We start from the raw sequence: 25763 nt of genomic DNA, 5'->3' as shown, positions 1-25763 counted from the left end.
TACTCGTTTAAAGTGAGAGTATTGTGCAAAAGGGATTTAAGTTCTGTCCCACAGAGGCTGGTTCCAAATAAAAGCAGGTTGAGTTCAGTGATTGAAGCCAATAAAAGTCCAGGCTATTGAGAAGTTTTACGGTAAGAGATAAGACTTAATTCATCTTTACTTATTCCAGTTAACTGCCCAAGATGGCCATTATAGCTAAATAAATACATAGAGTAAATTTACTATATATACACATAGTGAAATAAAATACACATACACATACTTGAATAAAAGATAATAAAATAAATGTAAATGTGGAGAAAATTTTAAATAAAGGCAAACGCATCCTATAAATGATGCAGCACATGAATGAAAGTGTGAACAAACTGCACTTACTGTGTCACTATGTAAATCTCATGATAAGATTATAAAGTTATAATTCTATATGTTTTTAGTAAATCATCACTCTGCCCAATTTCCCATTAAGGCTCAGTCCGGTTCAGCCGGTTCATCAGACCCGTTAGCTGCAGTGAGTGGACACAAAAAAAAAGTCACCATCACGTTTGAATGTAAACAGCCTGCTCTCTCTCTCTCTCTCTCTCTCTCTCTCTCTCTCTCTCTCTCACACACACACAACACACACACACACACACACACACACACACACACACACACACTGTCAGACCCTACAAGTGGCCCGCACAAATTAGCCTCAGCAGGAGACGCATCGCCATGGCAACCTCGGCCCTCCCTCTCCACACAAAAAGGGGAGTGGAGTTCTGGGTTTGAAAGCCTTTGTTTGACTCTGTGGTGGCAGAGTGTGTGTGTGTGTGTGTGTGTGTGTGTTTGAGTGTGAGTGTGTGTGTCTGAGCCAGTCAGTGTGTTGAGCAGAGACACCGAGATAGACGGCAGCTTTGGGAAGTTTTCTGTCATTTTACGTTTGGTCTCTGATCTGACAAACCCTGAAGGAAGCGAAGCGGGGAGCAACGATGCACGGTGAGACCTGATGCATGTTTTGAATGGCAAGCGGTGCATTCAAGTGCACGCTTGTTGCACGGGGATTTTAAGTGTCCAGTGGAGGGTTTTTAGTGTTGTGGAATGAGGTGGAGAGATGCAGTGGTTTGTGTTGAGCTACATTGACAGATGCACAAAGCGAGTTTCTTATTATTTGAGGTTTGATTTCCAGTCCTTTTACAAAGAAAAAGTCTTTTCACTTAAAAAACAAAGTGACAATGATCAGTCACATAAAGGTAAAATTGAGGGTAAAAGAAGAGATATTATCAAGCATGCATGTCTGAAGGTTGTTTTTGAATGACACAAAGATTTCTGGACCAAGCGTTTACTAAGATTAGTCTAAATCAGTTGCATTTTGAAATGGGGGCTTAGGTGTGGTACAAAGGTGGGGAAAGCTGTTAAGGCTTATCTGTGCTCTCAGGTGCTTTGTAGAATCTCTGTTCAAAAATCCAATTGCATATTAGAAGAAAACCACCTACTTCTGAGCATTAATTTTTCTAGCATTAAAAAAAAAGATGCAACTGTTTGTTTCTTAATTACTTTGAAACAAGAATTCGCCCTGTCATTGTCATTATTGCTGTGTAATTTTATACTGCCATGCACTGGACGTACTGACAGTCCCTCTGATGTTTCCTGCTCGTTGTCTCGTTAATTGGACTTGAAGGCTTTCAGAACGACATTAAATTTCAAGAAGAAGAAGAAGAAGAAGAAGACGACATTCGACTTAGGATGGAGCCTGCAAACCGATGCTTTGTAAGGTCATAACGAGTGCTTTAATCCAGCTCAGAAGGCACAGCGTGATTGAGGTTGAATACATAATGAGGAGACTGTTTAGTTAATGACATGATAATGAAGAGAAAGTAGCTTCTCTGATGATGGTTGTGTGAGAAAAGCTCAGCTCTCTTTCTAAAGGGATTTCACTTTTGTTTGAAGACTTCACTGCTGTTAATCCGCAACACAGCTGAGAGGAGGTTTCATTTCTGAAATCGATCTTTGTGATCTAAGCTGGGAAATAATGTCAGTTGCATCCTTCAGTTAGGCGTTCTCTCATGCCAGATGGGTAAGATGCCAAGATTTTAAAATCTGGCAACAGTTAAGCAGGTTGAACAGTTTACCTGCAAAGCTCGATCATCTATTAATCATGCAAGTCAGCTGTTGAACAAAACATTTGCTTCGTTCCAGCTTCGCAAATGAGAGAATTTGCTGCTTTTCTTTGATTTATATGATTGAGTTTTGGACTGTTGGTCTAACAAAACGAGTGATCTAAAGGCTTCACCTTGGGCTCTCCATTTTTCACTGCTTGTGCACATTTTATAGACAAAACCGATTCATTATTTCTTCATCATTCAAGATGTTTGGTTCAGACAAAAGGCATTTGTTTTGATATTCAATACAAGAATTTTCACAAAGAATCTAGAGTTGACTTTATATGCAACTTAATTGCCCATGATATCTGTATGTCTAGGTGTCTTTGTATTCATTGGTTTCATCTCAGTAGCACTACCTCTGCAGGTTTCCTTCATGTTATTGATGTTTTTTGAGAAATTCAAACCCACAAGAATCCTCCTCCAAACTGGGTCAGGCTTAAATCCAGCAGGGTCAGGGATTTAGGTTGGATTTCTGCCCATCTATGAGCTGAAAACATTGTTCCAGGGATTCCCCAGAACTGAGTGAAGGAGCCTACTGAGCAGTCAGTGATAATCCCTGCTGGCTCCCACATTCAGACTTGAACGCCCAGAAGCAAACAAGACTTCTAACAAAGAAACACAGAGGTTTTTGGGGTCCTTGATGCTTTTAGTCCTGTTTAAAGCAAGAATGTTGATCCTTGAGGGAAAGTCTATTTAGAAACATCTCTCAGGCAAACAAATCCCAAATATTCCCTGATTCCCTGCCTTAAATGTGAGAATTTCAATAATATTGATTGCACCTTGGGGTTTTAGACTGTTGGTCGGACAGAATAAGCAGTCAGAAGGTGTCAGCTTGGATTTTTAGGTATTGTGGTGCAAAATCAGAAAATAAATGCACAGATGACTCAATATTAAATTTTTTTTTCATTCTATACTGTACCAAACGTTTTCCTAAAGAGCGGTAACAATCTCTGCATCCAGAGAAAACTGGACTCGCTCGCCAAAGGTTGCCTGAGGAAATGCGAAAATCTCATTTAATACTTTCAGGGTAATGACCAATTATCTCGTGCTGCCACTCGGGGCCACTGAAGTGCAATTGCAGCCTTATATAACTTACTCCAAATGAAAGTATTTGGACAGCAGTGTGTCAGAACCTTGGGCTAAATGTCCCGGATTATGTTTCAGCATCGGCACAAATGGTCAACTAACCTTCATCCAAGATTTCCTGGTCTCTAATTGTGCTTCATATTTTCATTGGAGGTCTAGTGTAAGTGGTCAAAACACGTAACTGTCCCTGTAATGTAATTTGAGATGTCCTTTGACCAAACAATGTTTAGTCAGCTATGGCCTCACTGATCTAAAAACATACAAATTAAATTGCAGCTTTCTTCAAAGATAAACTTAATACTTTTTTTTACTGCAAGTGTTTTGAGGTTCCTATAATTTAGATACAAGAGATGAAGATGAAATGTGGATTGTTAATTAAACCTTTGAGAAAAAGGAGGTTTTTTGTCCCATGAGATAAGGTAAGATAAACTTTATCGATCTCACACAGTGCAATTGATGTTTGTGGCACAAACTGCAAGTCAAAGCATTAAACTGTCACTGAAGTAACTTGTTTTAAAACTTCAATACAACTCAAAGCTTCACAGAGTAAAGCTGCAGACCAAGCATTGTTTTATACGTTTTAAAGGGGAGTCAATGAAAGAACTTTGACTCTTGGTCTGCAATGTGTTTTAGCCACAAATCTCAGCATGTAAGGTAAACCTTTCATGGTGGAGAAAATCTCATTCTGACTTTCTTTGCATCCAACAGGACGACCTACATGTCCATTAATTCACAACAAATTAATGGAAAATCTTATGAGAATATGAGAATATTTGCAGAAAATCACATACGGAATGGAAGCTTGTTCAGGATATAGTGTCTCTGCTCTCTGTACCTTCTTTCTGGTGGTGAACGACGGACGGCTCATCCTGTGTTCGTTTGTCTTCCGTGTCTTCCCCCTGTCAGTTCCCAACCCCCTCGGGAGCGGACTACCACGCCCCCTTTTGTCCTGTTGAATGCCCCGAGCTCTGAGTCTTTTAGCAGGGAAGTTAGGCTGAGAAAGACACTGAGTTTACCCCTCAGGCTATTGTTATCACGCCCCTCCAGAGGCCTGAGATGGTCTGGATGCTGATTTACATCACTGTTGTTGTTCTGAGTTGTTGGATTGTCCGACTCTTATTCCAAAACAGTCAGACCAAATCTGTCTATACCAGGGGTAGGGGGCAGCTCTTTAGTTTCTCTCCAGTGGCTCCCTGTGACAAAAAATTATGGATAAAGGTTAGTTTGTAACATTTTCATGTAACGTTGTTGTAAACCTCTTATATTCTATAAAATTGTGTTGCCATTGTACACCAAATACATTTTTTTTGGTCAATTTTGTCAACTTAAAGTTAATTAAAAGCAATGATACTACTAGTCACAGTCCCACATTTGATTTGTGGCTCTTTTCTTTAGATAGTAAAGGCTAAATTGCTGACCCCTGATCTAAGTATCTGGTGCATCCAGGTATTTAAATAATTACAATTAGCACTTTCTCCAAAGACAGAAAAGATATCAGATGCTATTGCAGATGTATATTGCAGATCACAAGCAGACAATTTGACCCAGATGGGAAAAAACTGCAGGGATTTTTGTGATTTTCTTAAACTTTGTGTAAAATATTCAGATTTTAACACTAATATTTAGGTGGCAAAGGCTGCATTCATGTGTTATATTCTTAATATGTCACAGAGCATTGTCCTTTGTGAGACTCATAAGGATTTTTCTCTGCAGGGATACAATGGTGGTCTCAATTTGAGCTTTTCATTTTCACTTCAGGCAGCTTTAATTTATTCAGTTTTAGAAATACTGAAAAGAAGGGATAAAATGGACCTTTCTCAAACAGAAAGAGTCATGGATGAAGTGAGAAAGCCTAAGTCTCTTTTGCTGCAGACCTCTTTTTGTCTTTTCAGATGACACACAGACAGGACTTTGACGCAGCACGAAACTTCAGAGAATGAAATAAAAGATAGAAAGGAAGAATAAAGGAGCAATTCCATTTACCAAGTTGGTCAGGGAACTGTGTAAGCCTCCCAGAAAGAGTGGTTGTTGACGTCCCAGAATCAGCCAGAATCTGAGCAAAAAGAGGAAACGATAGAGATAGAAAACAGGGGGAAAAGAAAGGCAGGAGGCAGAGGGCAGCTTCCTGACACGGCTCAGCTTTGTACGCTGCGGTCCGGCCTTATGCAAATGTCAGTTATGCTAATGTGGCTCCCTCTGCGGCCGGTGGTGGTTAAAGGGCGCCATTCAATCACTCAGTCAAGATCTGGTGGTGAATTGGCCTCCCTTCATCTCAGCAGCTCAAATGGGCCATCAACGGGCTATCAGGGGAGATGGGCGCTGAATAAAGGGGGCATTACGAGTGCGTATGAAAGCACTCTCTTATTCTGAGCCCCCCTACGCCCACTGAGGTTACAGGGTGAGAGGGGTCCCCGGGAAAATGGCTTTCCCTGAATGCACTCCTGTACGTAATAATGGTATCTCAATGCCAAGTGTGTTTTTTGGAGGGTTTTGATTTGTTGCTGGCTGCTGCTGTCGTACGCACTTCTCTGAGTTCAAAGTTGTGAATGACTGGAATGCAGTGTTATGTGAGTGGTATGCAGTGTCATGTATGTGGATATCTGCACATGCGTGAGGAAGTTTAAAGGGATGGAAATGTTGGTTTTGGTTGGTCTGCATCATATGACATAGTTTGACATTTTCAGCAATCGAGGGACTTAAAAAAGGAGATTTTTGCGCAGATATTTAGCCTTTTTTGGCTCATGGTTTTGGTTTTAACTGTCTGGTACCAAATAAGTGCTGTCAAGACTTTAGATCCTGCAAATAGACACTTTTAGGCACTATAAAGGTATTTGAATAACTGTTACATGAACATGAACATTTTACAATGAGAAAAATACTTAAATCACAAAGTAAATTTAATTTGAAACATATTTATTGGATATATATACTATATTTTTAGGTTTAATAAATCTCATTATACTATCTTTGTATCGATAAAAACATGTTGTTTTGATTATAATTCTGCTGGTTTCACAGGACAAAAATGTGTGAATTTATGTATGTATGTATATTTAACCCTAAAATTCAGAAATTAATTCATTATCCTAACTTGTCGTCTCAAAAGAACATCAGCATCAAGCATTAGCTGATGACTTTCATTCTGCAGGACACTTTAACACCACGGGACACGTTCATTATTGTTCCTCTGCAATTTAGTCCAGTCAATGCAGTCAGCTGCTCTTACAACACTATTATAAGAGTATTGACAATTGAGGACAATGTGATCCTATCATCCAGCACAGGGTTTGACGTAGGTGTATTTTTTTCACAGCTGTGCTGATTGATTTTAGATTCTGACTCCATTCCTGTTTGAGAGCAGGTTTAGAACATTGGAAATGTTATTACAGAGGGTACTTTATAGTAATTGAAGGGTAAATTGTAAGTAATTCCATACTGCTGTTTGCATTCTGGGTAGAAAAGGGAATATGTTGGTGGGTTCTTTATTTTTTTGGCCACATATCAATTTAAAAAGGCAGAATCTCCTGTTAGCTCTATATTTGGTCTCCACCAACTCCTGAGGGAAATATCTGGCTCTTAAGCTGCTAAATGCTCCATGTTGTTCACCTGCTAGTTGCTAACTGTGTCTGTCTGCTGGTTGTCGCTGAGCGGGTAATGCACAGTGGGTTTAATCTGTTGAAATTTGCAGAAACCCTGCAGTTTTGAATGTGTGTCTTCAGTCAAATGGCTTCATATTTAGCCTAAATTACCATCATTAATCTCTGCCTCTAGATGCCTGACCAGTTTGACCAGACGTTGGTTCTGAACCAGCTCAGATACTCCGGCATGTTGGAGACGGTCAAGATTCGACGCACCGGCTTCCCCGTCCGGAGACCTTTCCAAGACTTCTGCTCCAGGTGAGTGGAGACTTTCATCACCTCAATCATACATATTGTATTTTTATGTGACAGGTATTGATGGTTGTGTCCACACTGCTCTGATGAAACTCCTACTGAAACAATATCCAGGTGTTTGTTTAACTCCAATATTCTCCAAATGCTCTCAGCACTAAAAATTACAGTATTAAACTAGAAATGGAGCAGATCTCTGCTCTCTGTAACACAAACCTGTAGAAATACCTAATTCTCCTCTAATTAGTAGAATAAAAACTAGATCCTTTCCTCTTCAGGTACAAGGTGTTGATGCGGGGCGTGATGCTGCCAGATGACCCCAGGGGGAGCTGCGTCCAGCTGCTGCACCTCTATGACAGCAGCAGTGCAGAGTGGCAGCTGGGCAAGAGCAAGGTGAGGACAGACATCTTGTTTTTATACTCAGATGAAGTTGTTTTGTCATCTTCATGTCTTTTTATTGATGTTTCTATTGCATTTCCCCTTTGAATATTCTGTGTACATAATCAGTACATAGAGGTAGGATGCATCATAGGATTGAATCATTAGAAAATCATATCAGAACAGTCAGAAAGAATCAAATGCGTTCGAATCATTTCCCTTCCGATCAACGTAAATGCCAATGGACAGATTTTTTTGTTGTTGTTTTTATTGATAAATTGGGAGTAAAATCAATAAATCTTTCAGTGTATAAGCGATAGAGTATTTCATGTTAACTTCAAACATTGTGTATAGAATTTATGAACTTTAAGAATATGATTAATAGATTAAAATGTGCCTTGCGCTTCCTCCTTGACTCACGGTCAACCCAGGGTTGCTGCAAAAAGGGGTGTGGTTCTACTGCAGTCCACTTTAAGTGATGTGTTACACTGTGACTGGCTTATAGACATCTAATCAAATACGTTTATGCATTGGGAGGAGTAAACGTATATCTAGACATCCTAGAAAAGTTATGTCCATTGTGAACTGGTTAAAAAAAGCTCTTTTGACTAATTAAAAATTTCTCAAAACTTTTCCTCAGAAATGATTTTCTCTACATATTTGCATTTCCTGTCTGTCGGCAATGAACCATATCCCTTCTGCTCAGTTCTCTACACTATAATTGACTTTCTGCTGTCAAATCCTGAGCTCCTGAATGTCCTGTCGATTGTTCTGCCTCCGGCTCACTCCGGCTCATCCGTGTTCTCCTTGCTAAAATGAATGTGACCGAATGCAGGCTTTCTTTGTCGCCGGGGGGACGCCAATCCATTTTGGCTGCACTCTGCTCCCCTCAAGGCTTAATTTGGCTTCATGCGTCTAACAAATCCAGCTCGATGAAACCATTCCAGAGCTCAGGTACCTGTGCGACTGCAGGCTCGGAATGTATGTGTGAGATCATGAATAATTGAAGTCCAGAGCACCTGAAGCGTGGCATCCAACAGTTATTGGATCCAGTCTTCCTCCCCTCGGTCTATTGCTCTCTGCTTCCACTACACTGAATCAGAAAGAATATACCTACTGCCTGTGTGTGTGTGTGTGTGTGTGTGTGTGTGTGTGTGTGTGTGTGTGTGTGATTGCTGTGGGGAAATGACAGATGGGGGACACAGATCCCTAATCACAGCATGGCCATGTGATGCTGCAAGGGGTGACAGCAGTGGAGGATACATGTATGTGTGGGTGGACGGATGAACGGTCACTAGTGTGTGTGTGTGTGTGTGTGTGTGTGTGTGTGTTTGTCCAGGACCAACAAGCCCACAAGAAACTGAATTAAGAGTCAGTATCACAGTTGAATTCACCCATTCACCAAAAGACCAAATGTCACAGTAAAAAAGCTCACTTGAGTAAAACAAGAAGAAAATAGTTTTAATAAAAGGAACAAAATGCAACAAAAACAGATTTTTCTAAAATAAAGCATTACACTAATGTGACCTTCTTACAGCTGCTGTTAAACATGCTTCAACTCCACCAGAAAGGCCATAAAACAAAGAACAAGCTAAAAAGAGAGAAAAGCCGTGTTTGAGCCCTGCTTGTGTTTGAGAGCAGGACGTTATATGGATCCAAAATTTTCAATGTTATGTGGAAACACTATCTGCGTAAAGCTCCAGTGCCAATCAGGACACTGATTCTCTGATAACTTAAGATCCAGACCAAAAGCACCAAGATCTAAACAGTGGATGGTAAAAATGTGGCCTCAGACTGGATAAACAGTCAATGTATGACAGCTTCTGGCAGACAACCACAATGCTGATGCAGGCACAAAGGGGATATGATGCCATTGACAGGCGACCGGTGAAACGTAGCGTTACCGGAATAAAATAACAGAGTTTGAAGTACATAGCTCATCAACCTACTATATAGCTTAGGTCTAGTGTTATAGACATTTTAATGCGGAAATATTACATATTATAGCTTTAACTCTCAGTGGTGGAATTAAAGGCCGTAGCTACAATCAAACGTTGAATGGATGAAGAAGTACTCTTTAGAGGAGATGCTCCTCATTATGTCATAAATGTCATATTAGGAAGGAGCAGTGAAATAAGATGAAATATCTGCACACTGGTTCCAAGCCAAACATTAAGTCAACATATATGTACACCAAGCTATCGTTCTCTTCTTTAAGACGTCTTGGAGCCAGAATGGTGAAAATGTAAATACTGAAGAAGACTGTTCAAGTCTCCCTCTCTCCTCCTTGGGGTTTTAATGTGCTCGATGCTCCTGTGTGTCAGGGAGGACAAACGGCGACAGGGCAGCATTGAAATGTCACCATTTACCAGATTTACAGTGGTCCGTTTTTATTATGTCCTCTCGATTAAAACTCCTGAGAATATTCACTTTTTGACAGAAACACACATCGATTTGCATTTTAATGTGCAGACCTTTCTAAAATGTGGTGCGTCACGCCACCTGAAAGCCTTCTCTAGAGCCTCTCTCTGCATGACCCACAAAGGCGCTCCTGCTGCTGCGACTGCCCGTAAACCGTTAAATCAATTCTAGCTCCCTCAGAGGGATTCGTCCACTTTGTCCCTGCTGCCTCTCGCAGTGAGATTTACATCGAGCCGGCCTTCAGCTCCTTTCAGTCGGCACATGTCCCAACTATTGTCTGGGAGTTGTTTTTTTGGTTTTTACAGCCTCAAACTTAATTTCCTGGAAGTGATGTGGCTCCGCTTGCGTCTCCCAGGGTTCTGTTCTCTCCACGGGCCCGACCTGTCACCGCGAGCGGCGCTCCCTGAAGGCCCCGACAGCAAGAATCAAAAGTGCGCCGAGGCTTAGAGCGGCTTTTGTTGCACTAATTAGCATAGTAATGATTAAAAAGGATTAGTTGTTCTATTCATTAGGATGCAAATGTGCACGCTCGTACACGAGGACGTATTTTTTGAGCATGTGTGATTCATGTTGGAAGTTGTTTAATAAAGTGAGAGTGTGTTTTGTGTGTTTTGTGTGTGTGCGTGTGTGTGTGTGTCTCACTTTGTCTTTTTTAGAAGTGTTTACTTGTGTGCGTTCTGGGGACATAAATCTGATCACACATTGTGGGGACTCACAAAGACCTGGTCCCCACAATGCTAATCTTTCATTTTATGTTTATGGTTTTGTAAGTACACTTGAATAAGTGTGTGTTTGTAGACATAGTAGTGTGCAGGAGTATATTTATTCTGTATATTAATGTAAGCTTGGGTAGCAGCACAAGAAATCTCAGTACTTTGGTCTAAGCTCAAATTTATGGAAGCCCATTTCTGCCAATGTGACCACAAAAAAAGGATTCTGTAAGTTAATATAAAGAGAAACTTTCTCAAAATACTGACATAGCCTCTTAAAATAATGACTCTGTGATTTTAGCAAACTTGGTTACATATTGTTGTGTAAATGTGATAATGAAGCAGTTCACCGACTTTATAACTATTCTCTTCTTTTGATGCTGTTACACCACATTTTGGCATTCACCATCCTCTAATACCTCTTGTGGCCACAGTCGCAGCACATTTTTCCCACAGTAGCCTACTTGTGTACCTTTATTCAGAAAAGTTGACATAATATTTTAAAAATAAGACTGTTAATTGTAATAGAGTGTATTTATATGTTGGTACTGTTTTAATACCAGTCTGGTTTTAGAGGTTTAATCAGCTCTGAGGCTTTAAATGCTGCTCCAAAGGCTTCTGCAACCTGACAACAACTGAATTCAGAAGGAGGAGGTTTTTTGTGCCTCTGTATTTGTGTGTGTGTGTGTGTGTGTGTGTGTGTGTGTGTGTGTGTGTGTGTGTGTGTGTGTGCATGCTAGGGCATGTACTGCATGTTTCCCTGTTAATTAACCTGCTTGTCAGTGACGTCCAAATCACCCCGACGAGTTTACATTTCCTCCTGAAAATCTCATTAGTGCTTCACCGCTGAGGATTCAACACTCTGCCAACAACAGACACACACACACACACACACACACACACACACACACACACACACAGGGTACATCATTCAACAGGAGAAAGGCAATCTGTACTCCTGTACCCCCGTAGCACCGTGACATTTCCCCACCATCTCTGACGCCCGAGACCACGTCCCATATCTCATTTTCCTCCCTCCCTAATCGGATTAACCCCCGGCATCCCTCGGTGGGCCCAGTTTCTCTATCAATGGAGGACAGCTTGGCTCCTATAGCGGGCAGCTGCACTAAGTGCCTGTAAGATCTGTCTTTTCACGGAGAGATGTAGCCGAAATCACTCTCTGCAGTAATCTGCAGTCTTTAGCGGCGTGAACAAAAGGAGAGGAGGATCTGGATTTGATTTATGTCGGCGGCTTTGTTCAGTTCAGTTGTTCTCCTGGAAGGGAGTGTCTCTTAAACGAGAATGTTGTAGGAAAAGGAGGGACTGTCTCTTTTTTAATTCTGTTCACTTGTAAATTCATAATGTGTATGTAATACAGCGTATGCAATGGATGTCAACCTTTAAATGGGCAAACACATATACATGTTTTTAAAAATTAATTAATTGCTATTTTCCAATGTATCTAGGCTAAATGAACAGAATTTCATGATTATCTTTCCAAAATATGAGCTGGTTATCCATATTAAGGCAGGAAGTTGCTGTATGTTCATTACTATATTAACCCTTATAAGGGTGTAGTACCATAATACTTATTCTCACTTAATTACACACATGGCCTATAATACAACTGTTAGTAGTGTCCAGATAACTCTGAATTAAGTCTTTCTACCTCACAATATGTCCCCCATTCTAAAGAGAAGACTGCTCAAGCCAAAGACTTTACTTTAGAACTATTACACTTGTATCCAAAAACAGCGATAGAATAACAATAAGGATTAATTCATATCCTGTATCTCACCTCCTCTCCTCCCTCTCTCAGGTCTTTCTTCGGGAGTCGCTGGAGCATCGCCTGGAGAAGCAGAGGGAGATGGAGGTTCTGAAAGCGGCCATGATCATCCAGGCCCACGTCATGGGCTACATGGCCAGGTACCACTCAACAATCATATCAAAAACCTTCTCAGAAACAGTTTCAATGTTCATTGTGACCTAAAGTCCCATTTGCACACAGGAAGCAGTACAGGAAGCTGCTGCAGTGCATTGTGGTTATTCAGAAGAACTACCGGGCTTTCTACTGGAGGAGGAAGTTCCTGCTCCTCCGCTGGGCAGCGCTCACCTTCCAGAAACGTGTGCGAGGCCAGCTAGCCCGCCGGGCCTACAGCCAGCTGCTGGAGGAGAGGAGGAGGAGGAGGGAGGAAGAGGAGGAGTGCCGCAGGAGGATGGAGGAGGAGATGGAGAGGTGGGCTGCTCAAGTGAAAGTAGAGTGATTAAGTAGAGGGATTTTCATTTACATTCTACCAATTCCTGCTCTCATGTAACACTTTTCCCCAGTTTTTGTTGCTCTAAATACTCACTGTCTGGTGCTGCAGCTCTATTGAGGCGGGAAAACAAATCTACTGGTGAGCCTCGACCAGCAGAGATTGATGAAGCAAAGACAATAGCGCCACCTACAGAGTACATCAATAGAAAATCCAAGGAGGGCTGGGCTGTAGGCTTCTCCATCTTTCAGAAACAGTATCAAGAATATGACCTCATATCCTCATATGGTATCTCCAACCACAATTCTGACTGAAAAGAGAAATGTAGGGTTAAAAAAGCAAAGATGGAGACTAAATACAAATAAATATCATGTAGAATAGTCAACTTACCTCTGAAAATCAACATAGTAATACCAGCACACATTTATTTACACTTACTTGGATACTTGTATTTATAAGAAGTTGTACAATGTATATATATATAATTGTACAATGTATAAGATTTGCTTTTCTTTTGCTGTTGCTCGGACGGACTTCTGTCTGACCTTCACAACCTGTATTCTAGATGGGTTTTATGGGAATTTAATACCACAGTGAGACAGGAAATGTAATTACTTGTGTTTTGGTAAATCTTATCTCTTACCGTCTGTTTCAGTCAGTCAGCTGATGTCTGTCTGTTTGTGTCTGTGCAGGGAGAAACAGAGGCTGGAGGCTGAGAGACTCGCCAGAGAGGTACGATAAGTGTGAAAGAGTGGGTTACTCACTTTATAGTCTCTGTAGGCATATTTGGGTAGACCATTGAATCTTTCAGACACATTTTTCATATATTTTTGAATTTATTTATATTTCATTAACATTATTCAACCAAAATACAAGTCATTGTTTATTATGAAATCATACAATCTCCAGTTTATTGTCGTACAGTGCTAGACTGAATCCAAAAAACACTTGGCATTCAGAAAAATTTCCATCTTATTCAGTTATTTTTGTCTATAATTTGTCCCCAAATGTCTTATTTTTCTTAAAAAACATTCAACATTCTCCAAATACAGTAACATTATTTCAACCTCATTTCGAGAACAAATCAACTTGTTTCAGGAATTTTTTAGAAATGTGTGTAGGTGTCTTTAAAAAAAGCTAGAAGTAAGCAGGCAAAGAAGAATTAATTCATGAAAAATGACAACTGAAATAATAATTAGTTAATTGAATGAATTAATTAATAATATTAGAATCTGGTTAAAATTCACTGGGAGATTTCTTTTGAGCAATTAAGACTTTTAGGACAGACTTTCTCGATAGAGTTAACAAGAAGTGTAAGGAAGACAATTATTCAACCTGAACGTGTTAAGATGTTGATCATGGAGATGAAAGTGGAAACCATGCATCAGATTTTTTAAATGTTCTGTCTTTTTTCCGTCCTCAGGCTGAGGAGGCCAGAAGACTTCAGGAGGAGCTTCATCGCATTGAGGAGTTAGTCTCTGTGGCTCAGCCTCTGCCTGCAGTTGCAGCTGCAACATCACCGGACACCTTGGAGGAGCTGGAGTCAGCAGAGGCCCTCGAGGAGGCGCCTGAAGAAGAGGAGCCAGTCCGTCCTCATGAAGCGACTCAGGTGGAGGAGATCCTGCGACTGGAGCGGGAGATCCAGGCGTTGCAGAGGCAGAAGGAGCGTCAGGAGCTCTCTCTGACTGAGGCCTCCCTCAACCGCCTGCAGCTTCTCCGTGACCAGGAGCTCCGGCGTCTGGAGGATGAAGCCTGCAAGGCGGCGCAGCAGTTCCTCGACTCTCTGAACTTTGACGAAATCGATGAGTGCGTAAGGAACATTGAAAGCTCATTGGGAGTTGGCGAAGGGGAAGAGAAGGAGAAAGAGGGTAGACGGAGGAGAGGTAATGATGAGGAAGAGGTGGATGAAGGGTTTGGGGCTGATGATGAGGCCTTCAAAGACTCGCCGAACCCAAGTGAACATGGCCACTCAGACGGCCAGCGGACAAGTGGGATCCGGACAAGTGATGACTCATCTGAAGAAGATCCATACGCCAACGATGGTGTGATCCCACCACTGCCGCCAACCACCCTGCTTCACCAGCCGCCTTTACCACCAGTGCCCCCCGCCTGCCACAGCGCCTCCTCCAGCGGGGACTCGGCCTACTGCCACCCCCAGGCTTCATCCGAGGCTCAGTCCGACGACCTGGTGGAGCTCATACCGCCAGACGAGGATTCAGACTACGACCAGGATGACTACGATGAGGGCGCCATCGTGTCCAGTGGCAGCATGGCCTTCTCTAACCCTCGCAGCGGCCAGTGGTCTCCTGACTACCGCGGCTCTGTAGGCACCTACAACAGCTCAGGGGCTTACCGTTTCAGCTCGGAGGGGGCTCAGTCATCGGTGAGTTCGGTTTCACATGATTTTGATCCGATTTCATCAGTAGGGACAGTAACCTCTACTGCTGACTGAATGTAGTAGTTTAAGGGTTTCAACAAAGCATTTGTCAGTTGTTTCAAGAACATCAACTATTCATAGGTTTGTTAGATCTTAACACCTTCATCTTGAATATCTAATTTTTGTTGTTGTTGTTCCAGTTTGAGGACAGCGAGGACGACTTCGACAGGTTCGACACCGATGATGAGCTGTCGTATCGGCGGGACTCCGTCTACAGCTGCGTCACGCTCCCATACTTCCACAGCTTCCTCTACATCAAAGGTATCTCCTTCATTTACACTTCTTTAAGACCTCTGATGGACAACTTCTATGGGCCAAGAGAGCAGACCATTTTCCTTTAGAACAATAAAAGATCGTAGTGTTACCAGATAAATTTTTTCAAGGGGTTAAAAAATAAAATGTCACATGATATCCACCATCTCTCTGCACCCCCTGCAGTCACTGCCGTCCCCTTCAGAGATGTAGCAGTATAGTGTGAACACGAGTAAATATCTCATATTTTCCTCTCCAGGCGGTCTGATAAACACGTGGAAGCGGCGCTGGTGTGTTCTAAAGGATGAGACCTTCCTGTGGTTCCGGGCCAAGCAGGAGGCTCTGAAGCAGGGCTGGCTGCACAAGAAGGGAGGGGGCTCGTCCACACTGTCCCGCCGCAACTGGAAGCGCCGTTGGTTCGTGCTGCGACAGAGCAAGCTCATGTACTTTGAGAACGACGGCGAGGACAAAATGAAGGGGGTGCTGGACATGCATAATGCCAAGTAAGGACTCATCTGGGTAGCTTGAATGTCAAACACTGCAGAGTCCGTTTTAACCTTTTTTTTGTGTGTTTTTGTTTTTGTTGCATGACGTTTGCATTTAGTTTGACATTACAGCTTCAAAAACATTCTTAGGGTTTTATTACTCTTACCAGAGTAATTAAACATTGTTGTTCTCTGTACAGTCTAGACTCTAGACCTGCTCTATATGAAACATGTCTTGAGACTGAATTGAATTAAACCCTTAGTACAAAAGAGCTGTAAAAGAATGGTGAGTCGAGTGGAATGTAATTAAGTGTTAGTTAAGCTTATTTACATCATTACATTGCGCACATGAGCTTTAGAATTAAAAATGGTCATGTTGGACATTGGTGTGCACCAATATTATGATTATGGAATCTGAAATGATCACAATTACACATTATTAATAAGAAATTAACATTTTTTGATTGATTCCTGTTGGTGATTTAGATAAATAGCAACATGGACCCTCGTAGGGGACGAGGTGAGGAACTTCTGGGGGAGATTTACCTATTTTGTTTTTTTGTGATCTGCAGAGAGATCATTGATAACACCGGTAAGGAGAATGGAATCGACATTGTGATGCCAGACAGGACCTACCATCTGATTGCAGAGTCTGCCGAGGATGCCAGGTAAGTTGTGTGTTTCTGAGAGAAATAATAGAGATAACTTAATCAGAGATGGAGTCCAAACTGCTTTACACAGCAGGGTTTGAAAAGAGGAAACACAGTTACCCAGTAAAAAAAAGACTACACCCAGTGTCACCACACTGACATCTAAAAGAGTTTGCAGGTCTGAGAAGGGGACTGAAAGACACATAAATAATCTTTTTATTTCTCTCTAACTCTTCCTAGTGTTATTATTTCCCCATTAGGTTTAAACCCACACTCACACATCCTCAGTCATAGACCGTGTAATGAGTAGGTGGTGTTGTCGCTATGGGGTCGGTGTGCCGGTTGCCCCCAGCAACACATTGATTTCCTCTCAGAGGGACAGTCTACTTCCTCCATATATCTGCCCTGACAGGAAGATGAACAGTGCGTGTGTGTGTGTGTGTGTGTGTTTGTGTGTGTGTATGTGCTGGCAGCAGGCTTACAGTGGCAGCCTCTCTCTCAGTGTGAGCTAACATCAGCTCCATATGTCTGAGACAGAATCAGTCTGAGTCCGCCTTGCTTGTACACACACACACACACATATATACACATTCTCCAACATCATTTCATCCAATGAAAACACAGATATAGAAAGTTTGAAAGTGAGATATAGAAAGTTGACTGTTGACACTGACACAGCTGACTTCAAACTAAAGTAAATAAGGTTTAAAGGTTACATTATGAAATTCTCTACCACTAGATGTCGCACTAGAGCAGCAGCATCTCAGACCAAAACAAAGGTTGCTACAGCCCATCAGACTCCATTGACAAAACCAGTATTTTTACCTTGCAGATAATCGTGAAATACACTTCAACCTGGACAGACAGTAATCAAAACCGTCTTTCCAACAATCACGAATGCTGGTTTTATCAAAATAAACCCTTAATTCACTAAGTTAGAGGTAAAAATATTCACAAAACAGCCTTCAATGGCAGCAACACAATTTTTGAGGACAAACCTACCAATCAAAGTGCATCCTCTAAAAGTTGTTTCTGCCTCTCAGGGTCTGACAGCATTATGGAAATGATCTGGTTTGGTGGAAATAAATCCTTAATTCACCGATGTAGATGATAAAAACAGCAGTTTCAGACGCTCAGGAGAGCTGAGGAGAGACTCACATGCACTATATCTATGTGTACTATAATTTTGCATGTGTACCTTTCATCAAAGATTCTGAATAAAATAAGATGGATAATATGTTTTCTGTAAGGGATTCAAATTCTGATCTGAGTAGTTTGGACCTTCATACGTGTCCTGTTCACTGTCATTACCTTAATGTCTTGGTGACGATGCTGATGATGATGTTGTCTCCATGGTTACAGCCAGTGGTTCAGCGTGCTGAGTCAGGTCCACGGCTCTACAGAACAGGAGATCAGAGAGATGCACGATGAGCAGGCCAACCCCCAGAATGCTGTGGTGAGTACTGTGGGGGGAGCAAAGCACTGTGGGAAATGGAGTTGTAATACTGTATGTAGGCCGTCATTTAATATCTGTATACTTCAAGTTCACACTGTCAAATGATGTCTCGACAACAAGATGAAGTCAAAATCTTCTTCCCAGGACTCCACAGGAGAATTTAATTCTCAACTCTACAATTAAATAGTGAATGTGAAGATTTCTGTCTGATCTTCTTAACACACACACAGGAGGACACAGGAGATAGTCTTTATTAATGTGCTGCCTCAGACTAGTTTGTATATATACAAAGTGAAGTCAAATAGTTTCTGAATTAGTGTAATTTTCATAGAAGGGAAACGTCTGTATTTTCAACGTGGACCCTATTTTCTCATGTTTTTGTGTCTGAGCGAGACAGTGTTCATCAGTGTACCCGCGTCCACTATAAGTGCTGGTTGCCAGGTTGTTGACAGGATTATGGAAAGGATCGCTGCTGAGAGTAAGATCCTTTTTGTTTAACCAGAAACAGTCGTTCTATCGTTCCGTTTGAAGCCACCAGACTCCATTGAAAAAAACAGTGATTTTAGTTGTCAGCACAGGAGTTGCTGGTCTACCGCTGTTGCAATTGGTTAGTTTCTTTGTGTCATTGTGTGACTTTAACTCCACAATAAGTACATCTGAATCTGTTCACGTCTCTCCTTATCTTTCCATTGATTTTGCTGAAATTGTGCCACCTGCAATCAACACATTTTATATTCATGCCTTTTGTTCTGCGGTAGTTCTTCGTGTTGAACTGACAGCACACAGATGTGTTTGAAATGCTTTCTAATCCTCTTTTCAGTGTCGTACCTGTGATTGAACGTGTTGCTTGCTTTTATCTGTGTGCGTGTGTGTGTGTGTGAGAGAGAGATAATTGGTTTCCACGGGGCAGAGGGAGGTCAAACTCATTATCCGCACGCTGAACACTGTTACTGAACCTCTCTCTCTCTCTCTCTCTCTCTCTCTCTCTTCAGGGAACGTTGGATGTGGGAATGATCGATTCAGTCTGTGCGTCAGATAATCCAGAGAGGTAAGAACCTGCATCAAACGTCACGTCACGTGACTGGCTGCACTTTTTCACACACTACAGCAAAAAGACGGGAAGAGAAAGGATCAGTTAGATGAAAGGCAACACTCCTCATTCAGGCCTGTTGACCTGTTTCTAGAGCTCTTTGTAGGTGCAAGATTTAACAGCTTAGGTTTAATCATGTAAGTTTTCTAATATGATATCTTGTTACTGATTACTGCTTCAGTGACTCAATTTTATTTAGAATTTCCATAACATTTGTGGAAAAAAACGTCATTTGTTACCCAATTGCCCTTTAAATTTTTGTTTTGTACTTTATACCCACCTTTATTTTATTAGATTTTTAATTGATCAGCTATCTCTTCCTGCTGTTAGTATCTCCATTCACTGCATTTCCGTCACAGGCCGAACTCCTTCGTCATGATCACGGCGAACCGCGTGCTGCACTGCAACGCCGACACGCCCGAGGAGATGCACCACTGGATCACTCTGCTGCAGCGCTCCAAAGGAGACACCCGCGTGGATGGACAGGAGTTCATCATTCGAGGTGACAACGCAGAAAACTTGTTCAGGGGCCGTATGACAGAAACTTCTTAACTTTGAACTCTGCATTAGAAATGGTCCGCCAGTGTCTACATTGGTGTTTTGCTTATTGTGATATGATTATATAAGTCAATAAACCATAATAATTGAAAGATGAATTAATAATGAATTAATAATTTCATACAATGATGATGATTTTGCACAGTAACTTTAAACATTTGGGAATCTTCAAGTGCTTTAATGCTGGGAGTGCTGTTTGCTGCTAAACTATGTGTGTACACTAATACTTCTGAAATCACATCATGTGATGTTGAAATGATAAAATGAAAAGAAAAAAACAAATTCAAGCAACACAAATATCTGATTCCTTTATTTCCTCCAGGCTGGTTGCAAAAGGAGATGAAGAACAGCACCAAAGCCTCGCTGAAGCTGAAGAAACGCTGGTTCCTGCTTACCCACAATTCCCTGGACTACTACAAGAGTTCGGAGCGTAACGCCCTGAAGCTGGGAACGCTGGTGCTGAACAGCCTCTGCTCAGTGGTTCAGCCCGACGAAAAGGTCTTCAAAGAGACCGGTAAGAAAAGGAAATACGGACACGTTTTTTAAATATATCTCGTTTGTATTTGTGTCATTAAAAATGATTTCTTCGGGTTCTTCTTTGTGTCGTCCCGACAGGCTACTGGAACGTGATCGTGTACGGCCGCAAACACTCGTACCGTCTCTACTGTAAGCTGCTGAATGAGGCCATGCGTTGGGCCAACTCCATCCAGAACGTCATCGACACCAAAGCGCCCATTGACACGCCGACCCAGCAGCTCATCCAGGACATCAAGGTAGGCAGCTAACAGACAGGTCACAGATCAGTGGTTCCCAAAGGGACCCCTGTTTTATGGTTGATACTTCATATTATATTCAACATTAACAGTAGAGAACAGCTGATAAACTGTACGATGAACCCAAACAGTGAACCGCAGGAAGTTTGTGTAAAACCAGCGATTTGAATTGATTTTGAACAATTTCATAATAAGAGATGAGTTTTCCTGATAATTTTAGGGAACCTTTTTTTCTATTCTGTCATGTCTTATCTCTGTATTATGTATTTTTGGATTTTTATTGGGTTTTCCTCTCATTGTTCTATGAGCTCTTTTGTTGTTTGAACTGTTATAATGCAGGTCGAGGCTGTTTATGTGAATATAGCTTGTGTTAAGGTCTTAATCATGACCTTATCCTGTTTATATCTTCAATAATAATTTTTAAAAATTACAATTTCATTTAGTTTTCTTCACATAATAGAATGAAATCTTGAGATATAGAGGTATTCACCTACTGTGTATATTTTTTAAGTTTTCTTACAACCCTTATAATCGAGAAGGCCTCACGACCCCTAGTGGGAGATTAATGGATTTTATTTAATGCAGGGGATAGTTACACTTTATTTTTACCTCTTTAAACAGCATGTCCACCACACCACAAATCCTACCATTTATTCAGATATTTGACAAAAGCTATAAGAAAAACTAGGACAAATAAACTGGGGAACTTTGGATTATCCAGCATCCATTATCTGTGCAGGGTCGCTGGAGGCGAGAGTGTATCCCAACATGCATCAGCAGACACAGTAAACACTCTGGACTCCTGTATATCAGGGGGAAATACAGATAAACAGGATACAACCACACTGAGTGAAGCTCACAAACAAAACCTCACAGAAATGTGATGAAAACTTATTTTCTTTTCTCCATTTAATTGTGATTATAACCATCATAAAATTCAGGTCTCATTGACTCATGTCTTAAATTACTACAATGGACAATACACATCCAGAGACTGAACTCTGTCCTTGCACAGTGAAGGTCAAGTGTCCAACTGTAGGAACAAGAAGAAAAACAGATTTTTGAAAGGGGGACTTTAAATAATCAGGCTCCTCTCTGCAGGAGAACTGTCTGAACCTGGAGGTGGTGGAGCAGATCTATAAGAGGAACCCTATCCTTCGCTACAGCCACCACCCGCTGCACTCACCGCTGCTGCCGCTGCCCTACGGAGATATCCACCTCACCGGTGAGTCACACATTATAATCAGGACATTCAGGAGGAGGAATGGGCATCAAGTATGACTGAAATGTCAGCAAATAGAAGCTGCTGTATAATCAGGTTTGGTAATCAGCATGGAAATGGACATTTTCACATTTTTATGGCAATTTATGTAAAATGTTAGATTCAATTCAATCACCTCATTACTTTAATAGTTCCATCAAAAAACTCTTTAAAAATGTGTGTTTTTAAAAGCCGTAATGAATGTTTTAGTTATTCTAGTTTTCTCTTTTTATGTTTTTTTAATCTAGATATTATATTTGGGCTAAATGTGGTACATTTAATGGCTGTTTCTAACAGGATTTTGACGTAAAGTGCTTCAGTCTTCGAAAAGGCAGTTAATTTAAAACATGACCAAAAAATGGATGCCAAACATACCTTTTTTTCAAAAAATTGCCAATATCTGTGTTTTACTGTATCCATATCTTGTTATTAGAGTTGAGATTTTCTCCAAAAGGGTATAATATGTGATGAAAATAGGAGGTTACGTGTTGGGACAAATAAATGAAGGATGATGTCAAGGAACCACAATGGAAAATAGCATTATTAAATGGCAGGAATTGAATTTTAAAGTGTTGATTTTAATGCAGAATTTATTAGAAGATACAAACAATAAAGAGTTTTTTCACAGGATATACCACTAGGAAGGCTAATTAAATTGAAGACTGGTCAAGTGACATTATTACATACCTCGACCAAAAACACAGCGATATATGACCACAATCCAACAATGAACACAGACCATCCATCACATCACAAACCTCTTCCATCCCTCCCGTTCAGTTCCGAGAAACAGGAGCTACACAACGCTGCAGGACGAAGCCCTCAAAGTGTTCAGCTCTCTGCAGCACCTGGAGGGCGTGGCCGACCCTGTGCCCATCATCCAGGGCATCTTGCAGACCGGCCAGGAGCTCAAACCACTGCGGGACGAGCTCTTCTGTCAGCTGATCAAGCAGACGACGCGACCGCCGCAGCCTGGCAGCCCCGGGAACCTCTGCAGCTGGAAGATCCTGGCCTGCATGTCCTGCACCTTCGTCCCGACCAGGAGCATCCTCAGATACCTCAAGTTCCACCTGAGGAGGTAATGGCATGTTTACAGATGGATGAAGACTTTTTTTAATTATTCTTAAACCTGGTGCAGTCTCTCACGTTGTCCATCCCTCTCTCTGCAGGACCCGAGAACTCTTCCCCGGCTCGGAGATGGATCGCTACTCCGCCTTCGCCATCGACTCCCTGAGGAAGACTCGAGCCAGAGAGAACGTCCCGTCGCAGGAGGAGATCCGCTCCATCGTGGCCCGACAGGACATGAGCACCACCGTTCACTGTCATGGGGGAGGATCCTGCAAGATCACCATCAACTCGCACACAACAGCTGGAGAGGTGGGTTTCTGAAAATATACAGACATTTCAGAACCAACTGCTTCAAGTATGAGAAGGTTAAGCCATGGCGCTCTAAAAAGTACAGTCAGGGTTCCCATGTGTTCTGGAATTTTAGATTTAGAGACTAGTTTTACAGTCATGGAAACACAAATATCCTGGAAATTATCTGTGTTGTCCTGGAAACTTATAGGCTGTGGCTAAAGTAAAGTAAAATGCAGTCAGTTTATTGGAGAGTATGCAGTGAATTAACACGGCGTGTGCCATTAACACTGACCACCTACCTGTAATGAAGCAGCTGGTAAATGATATGACCGTTTGTGAGTCATATAATGTTGTGTGTTTTCCTGTATTGTCCTGGAAAACGTCCTGGAAAGGTCTTGGAAAATGATTTCTAAAGACAAGTGAGAACCCTGATAATTCCCACTTTAGTTCCCCTCTTTCGAATGGTCATTTTTGTGCATCTTTCATTATTTAATCTGATCTGCACATTTTGGAAAATTCCACTGTGGATTAATAGGCAGTGCCTCTAAAAATAGCGCTGGTTGTTTCCATCTTACTCTGTGTGTGTGTCAGGTGGTGGAGAAGCTGATCCGCGGCCTGGCCATGGAGGACAGCAGGAACATGTTTGCTCTGTTTGAACACAACGACACCACAGAGAAAGCCATCGAGAGCCGCATGGTGGTGGCCGACGTGCTCGCCAAGTTTGAGAAGTAAGTGTCCACAGTGTGTGTGTGTGTGTTTGTGTTTTTGTGTCTGAAGCAGGCAAATGTTTCGTGTCCTCCGGCCTTCATTAACTCACTCTCTGGTCTCCAGGCTTTCAGCCAGCGCAGACGAACACAACACCGGATGGAAGTTTTACTTCAAGCTCTACTGCTTCTTGGACACGGACAATGTTCCCAAAGACAGCGTGGAGTTCGCCTTCATGTTTGAGCAGGTAAGACAGAATTCAAAGCATTTTCAGCTCAGATCAGATTGACAGATGGTTCATTCAAAACACTCACATTGTCGAGGATCTAAAAAGATTTCAAGTACCAAAAACTGCCATTGAATGTATGATCAGGTTCATACGTTCACACACACACACACGCACACACATTGAATTTACAACACACATAATAAAAATTCAAATTCAAAGGTTTTTCCTTTTTTATTTAACTTTTATTTAACTGGGACCTTGGGATTGAAATCTCTTTTCTGAGGGAGATCTGGCCGAGACCAGTTACAATTTAAATAGAAATAATTTGTGGACCAACCGACCGACCGATAGAGAAGTTACAGCTAAAAAACAAAGCTTCCTAACTGAGGCACTTGTTCTTGAAGCTGTCTTTAATGCATTATCTCTATTTCTGCTGTCTACAGGCCCATGAAGCCGTCATCCGTGGTCAGTATCCGGCCCCTGAGGAGACTCTTCAGTTCCTGGCTGCCCTGAGACTTCAGTACCTCCTGGGCGATCACAGCTCCCAGGCCAACCTCCCTGAAATGTCCCAGGTGTTCCCCATGGGGCGATTGCGGGCCCGGGTGCAGAACTCAGCCAAGACGTTTGCTCCAGGCACTGGCTCGGTGGCTGACCGCTCTGGGACGGCTGAGAGAAAACGCTCGAGCTTCCTGGAGGGAACGCTGAGGCGGAGCTTCAGGAGTGGCTCCCTGAGTCGGCAGAAGCTGGAGGAGGAGAACAGCCTGGAGGTGTGGATGAGGGAGGAGGCGGCAGCGGTGAGAACCAGTGTGATGGACAAGTGGAAGAAACTGCAGGGGATGAACCAGGAACAGGCCATGGTCAAATATATGACTCTGGTAAAGGAGTGGAAGGGATACGGATCCACGCTGTTCAATGTCGAGGTGAGGACGGAGCAGAAATAATCCCTAGTTGGATCCCTTTCTTCGATTATTTTGTTACATTCTGTCAAATTTTATGTAATTATATATTTTAGATCTTTTTACCTCATTTATGTATATGTATTAATTTATGTAATTGTCAAACTGTAATTCTCTTGCCACTGGATGTTGCACTCAAGCACTCAGACCAAAACAATGGGCGCTGCGGCCTAAACTTGGCATTGAGAGAATAACTATCCCAATTCTTAAAATATTATGTAAACAAGTCAACTACACAAGAGAGAATCATAAGCACTTAATTTTCTTCATCAATCTAGTCAAACATCAGAGCTCTCATGCTTGTCGTTTGTTTGTCATTTAGTGTCGGGACGGCACATTCCCTTCTGAGCTGTGGTTGGGCGTGAGCCGGGAGGCCATATCGGTGTACAAACGAGGAGAGCCATGGCCTCTGGAAGTTTTCCCGTATGAACAGATTCTCTCCTTCGGAGCTCCACTGCCCAACGCCTACAAGATCGCTGTGGAAGGCCGAGAGCTGGTCTTTGAAACACAAATGGTTCGTACAGTACAATTCCTTCAAAACTGTTGGTTTCTTGATGATGGAATTCATTCATTTCACTCTGAAATTTCAATCATAAGTGCTGGTTTGACTAAACTATAAGAAATAAATCCTCACACATCTATGAAAGCATGCAGATAATCAAATGAAACAC

At 41.9% G+C, this 25763-nt stretch overlaps 1 protein-coding gene across 2 annotated transcripts in view; it reads left to right on the top strand.

Moving 5' to 3' along the window:
- myo10 (myosin X) overlaps positions 1 to 25763 on the top strand; it is a 126491-nt gene that overhangs the window by 97689 nt on the left and 3039 nt on the right. For both annotated transcript variants that reach the window (XM_051403180.1, XM_051403171.1), the window contains exons 20-40: positions 6999 to 7123; positions 7396 to 7510; positions 12446 to 12552; positions 12635 to 12862; positions 13574 to 13613; positions 14305 to 15264; positions 15459 to 15579; positions 15830 to 16073; positions 16628 to 16723; positions 18068 to 18161; positions 19154 to 19209; positions 19611 to 19753; positions 20132 to 20323; positions 20425 to 20582; positions 21684 to 21807; positions 22624 to 22921; positions 23013 to 23220; positions 23794 to 23930; positions 24034 to 24154; positions 24580 to 25056; positions 25415 to 25606. In XM_051403180.1, coding sequence (XP_051259140.1) covers positions 6999 to 7123; positions 7396 to 7510; positions 12446 to 12552; positions 12635 to 12862; positions 13574 to 13613; positions 14305 to 15264; positions 15459 to 15579; positions 15830 to 16073; positions 16628 to 16723; positions 18068 to 18161; positions 19154 to 19209; positions 19611 to 19753; positions 20132 to 20323; positions 20425 to 20582; positions 21684 to 21807; positions 22624 to 22921; positions 23013 to 23220; positions 23794 to 23930; positions 24034 to 24154; positions 24580 to 25056; positions 25415 to 25606 — 4236 coding nt within the window. The remainder of the gene's footprint in view (positions 1 to 6998; positions 7124 to 7395; positions 7511 to 12445; positions 12553 to 12634; positions 12863 to 13573; positions 13614 to 14304; positions 15265 to 15458; positions 15580 to 15829; positions 16074 to 16627; positions 16724 to 18067; positions 18162 to 19153; positions 19210 to 19610; positions 19754 to 20131; positions 20324 to 20424; positions 20583 to 21683; positions 21808 to 22623; positions 22922 to 23012; positions 23221 to 23793; positions 23931 to 24033; positions 24155 to 24579; positions 25057 to 25414; positions 25607 to 25763) is intronic.

Source organism: Dicentrarchus labrax, unplaced genomic scaffold (assembly GCF_905237075.1).
Source record: "Dicentrarchus labrax unplaced genomic scaffold, dlabrax2021, whole genome shotgun sequence".
In the NCBI taxonomy this organism is placed as follows: Eukaryota; Metazoa; Chordata; class Actinopteri; family Moronidae; genus Dicentrarchus; species Dicentrarchus labrax.
This window is presented reverse-complemented; position numbering and strand designations above follow the sequence as displayed.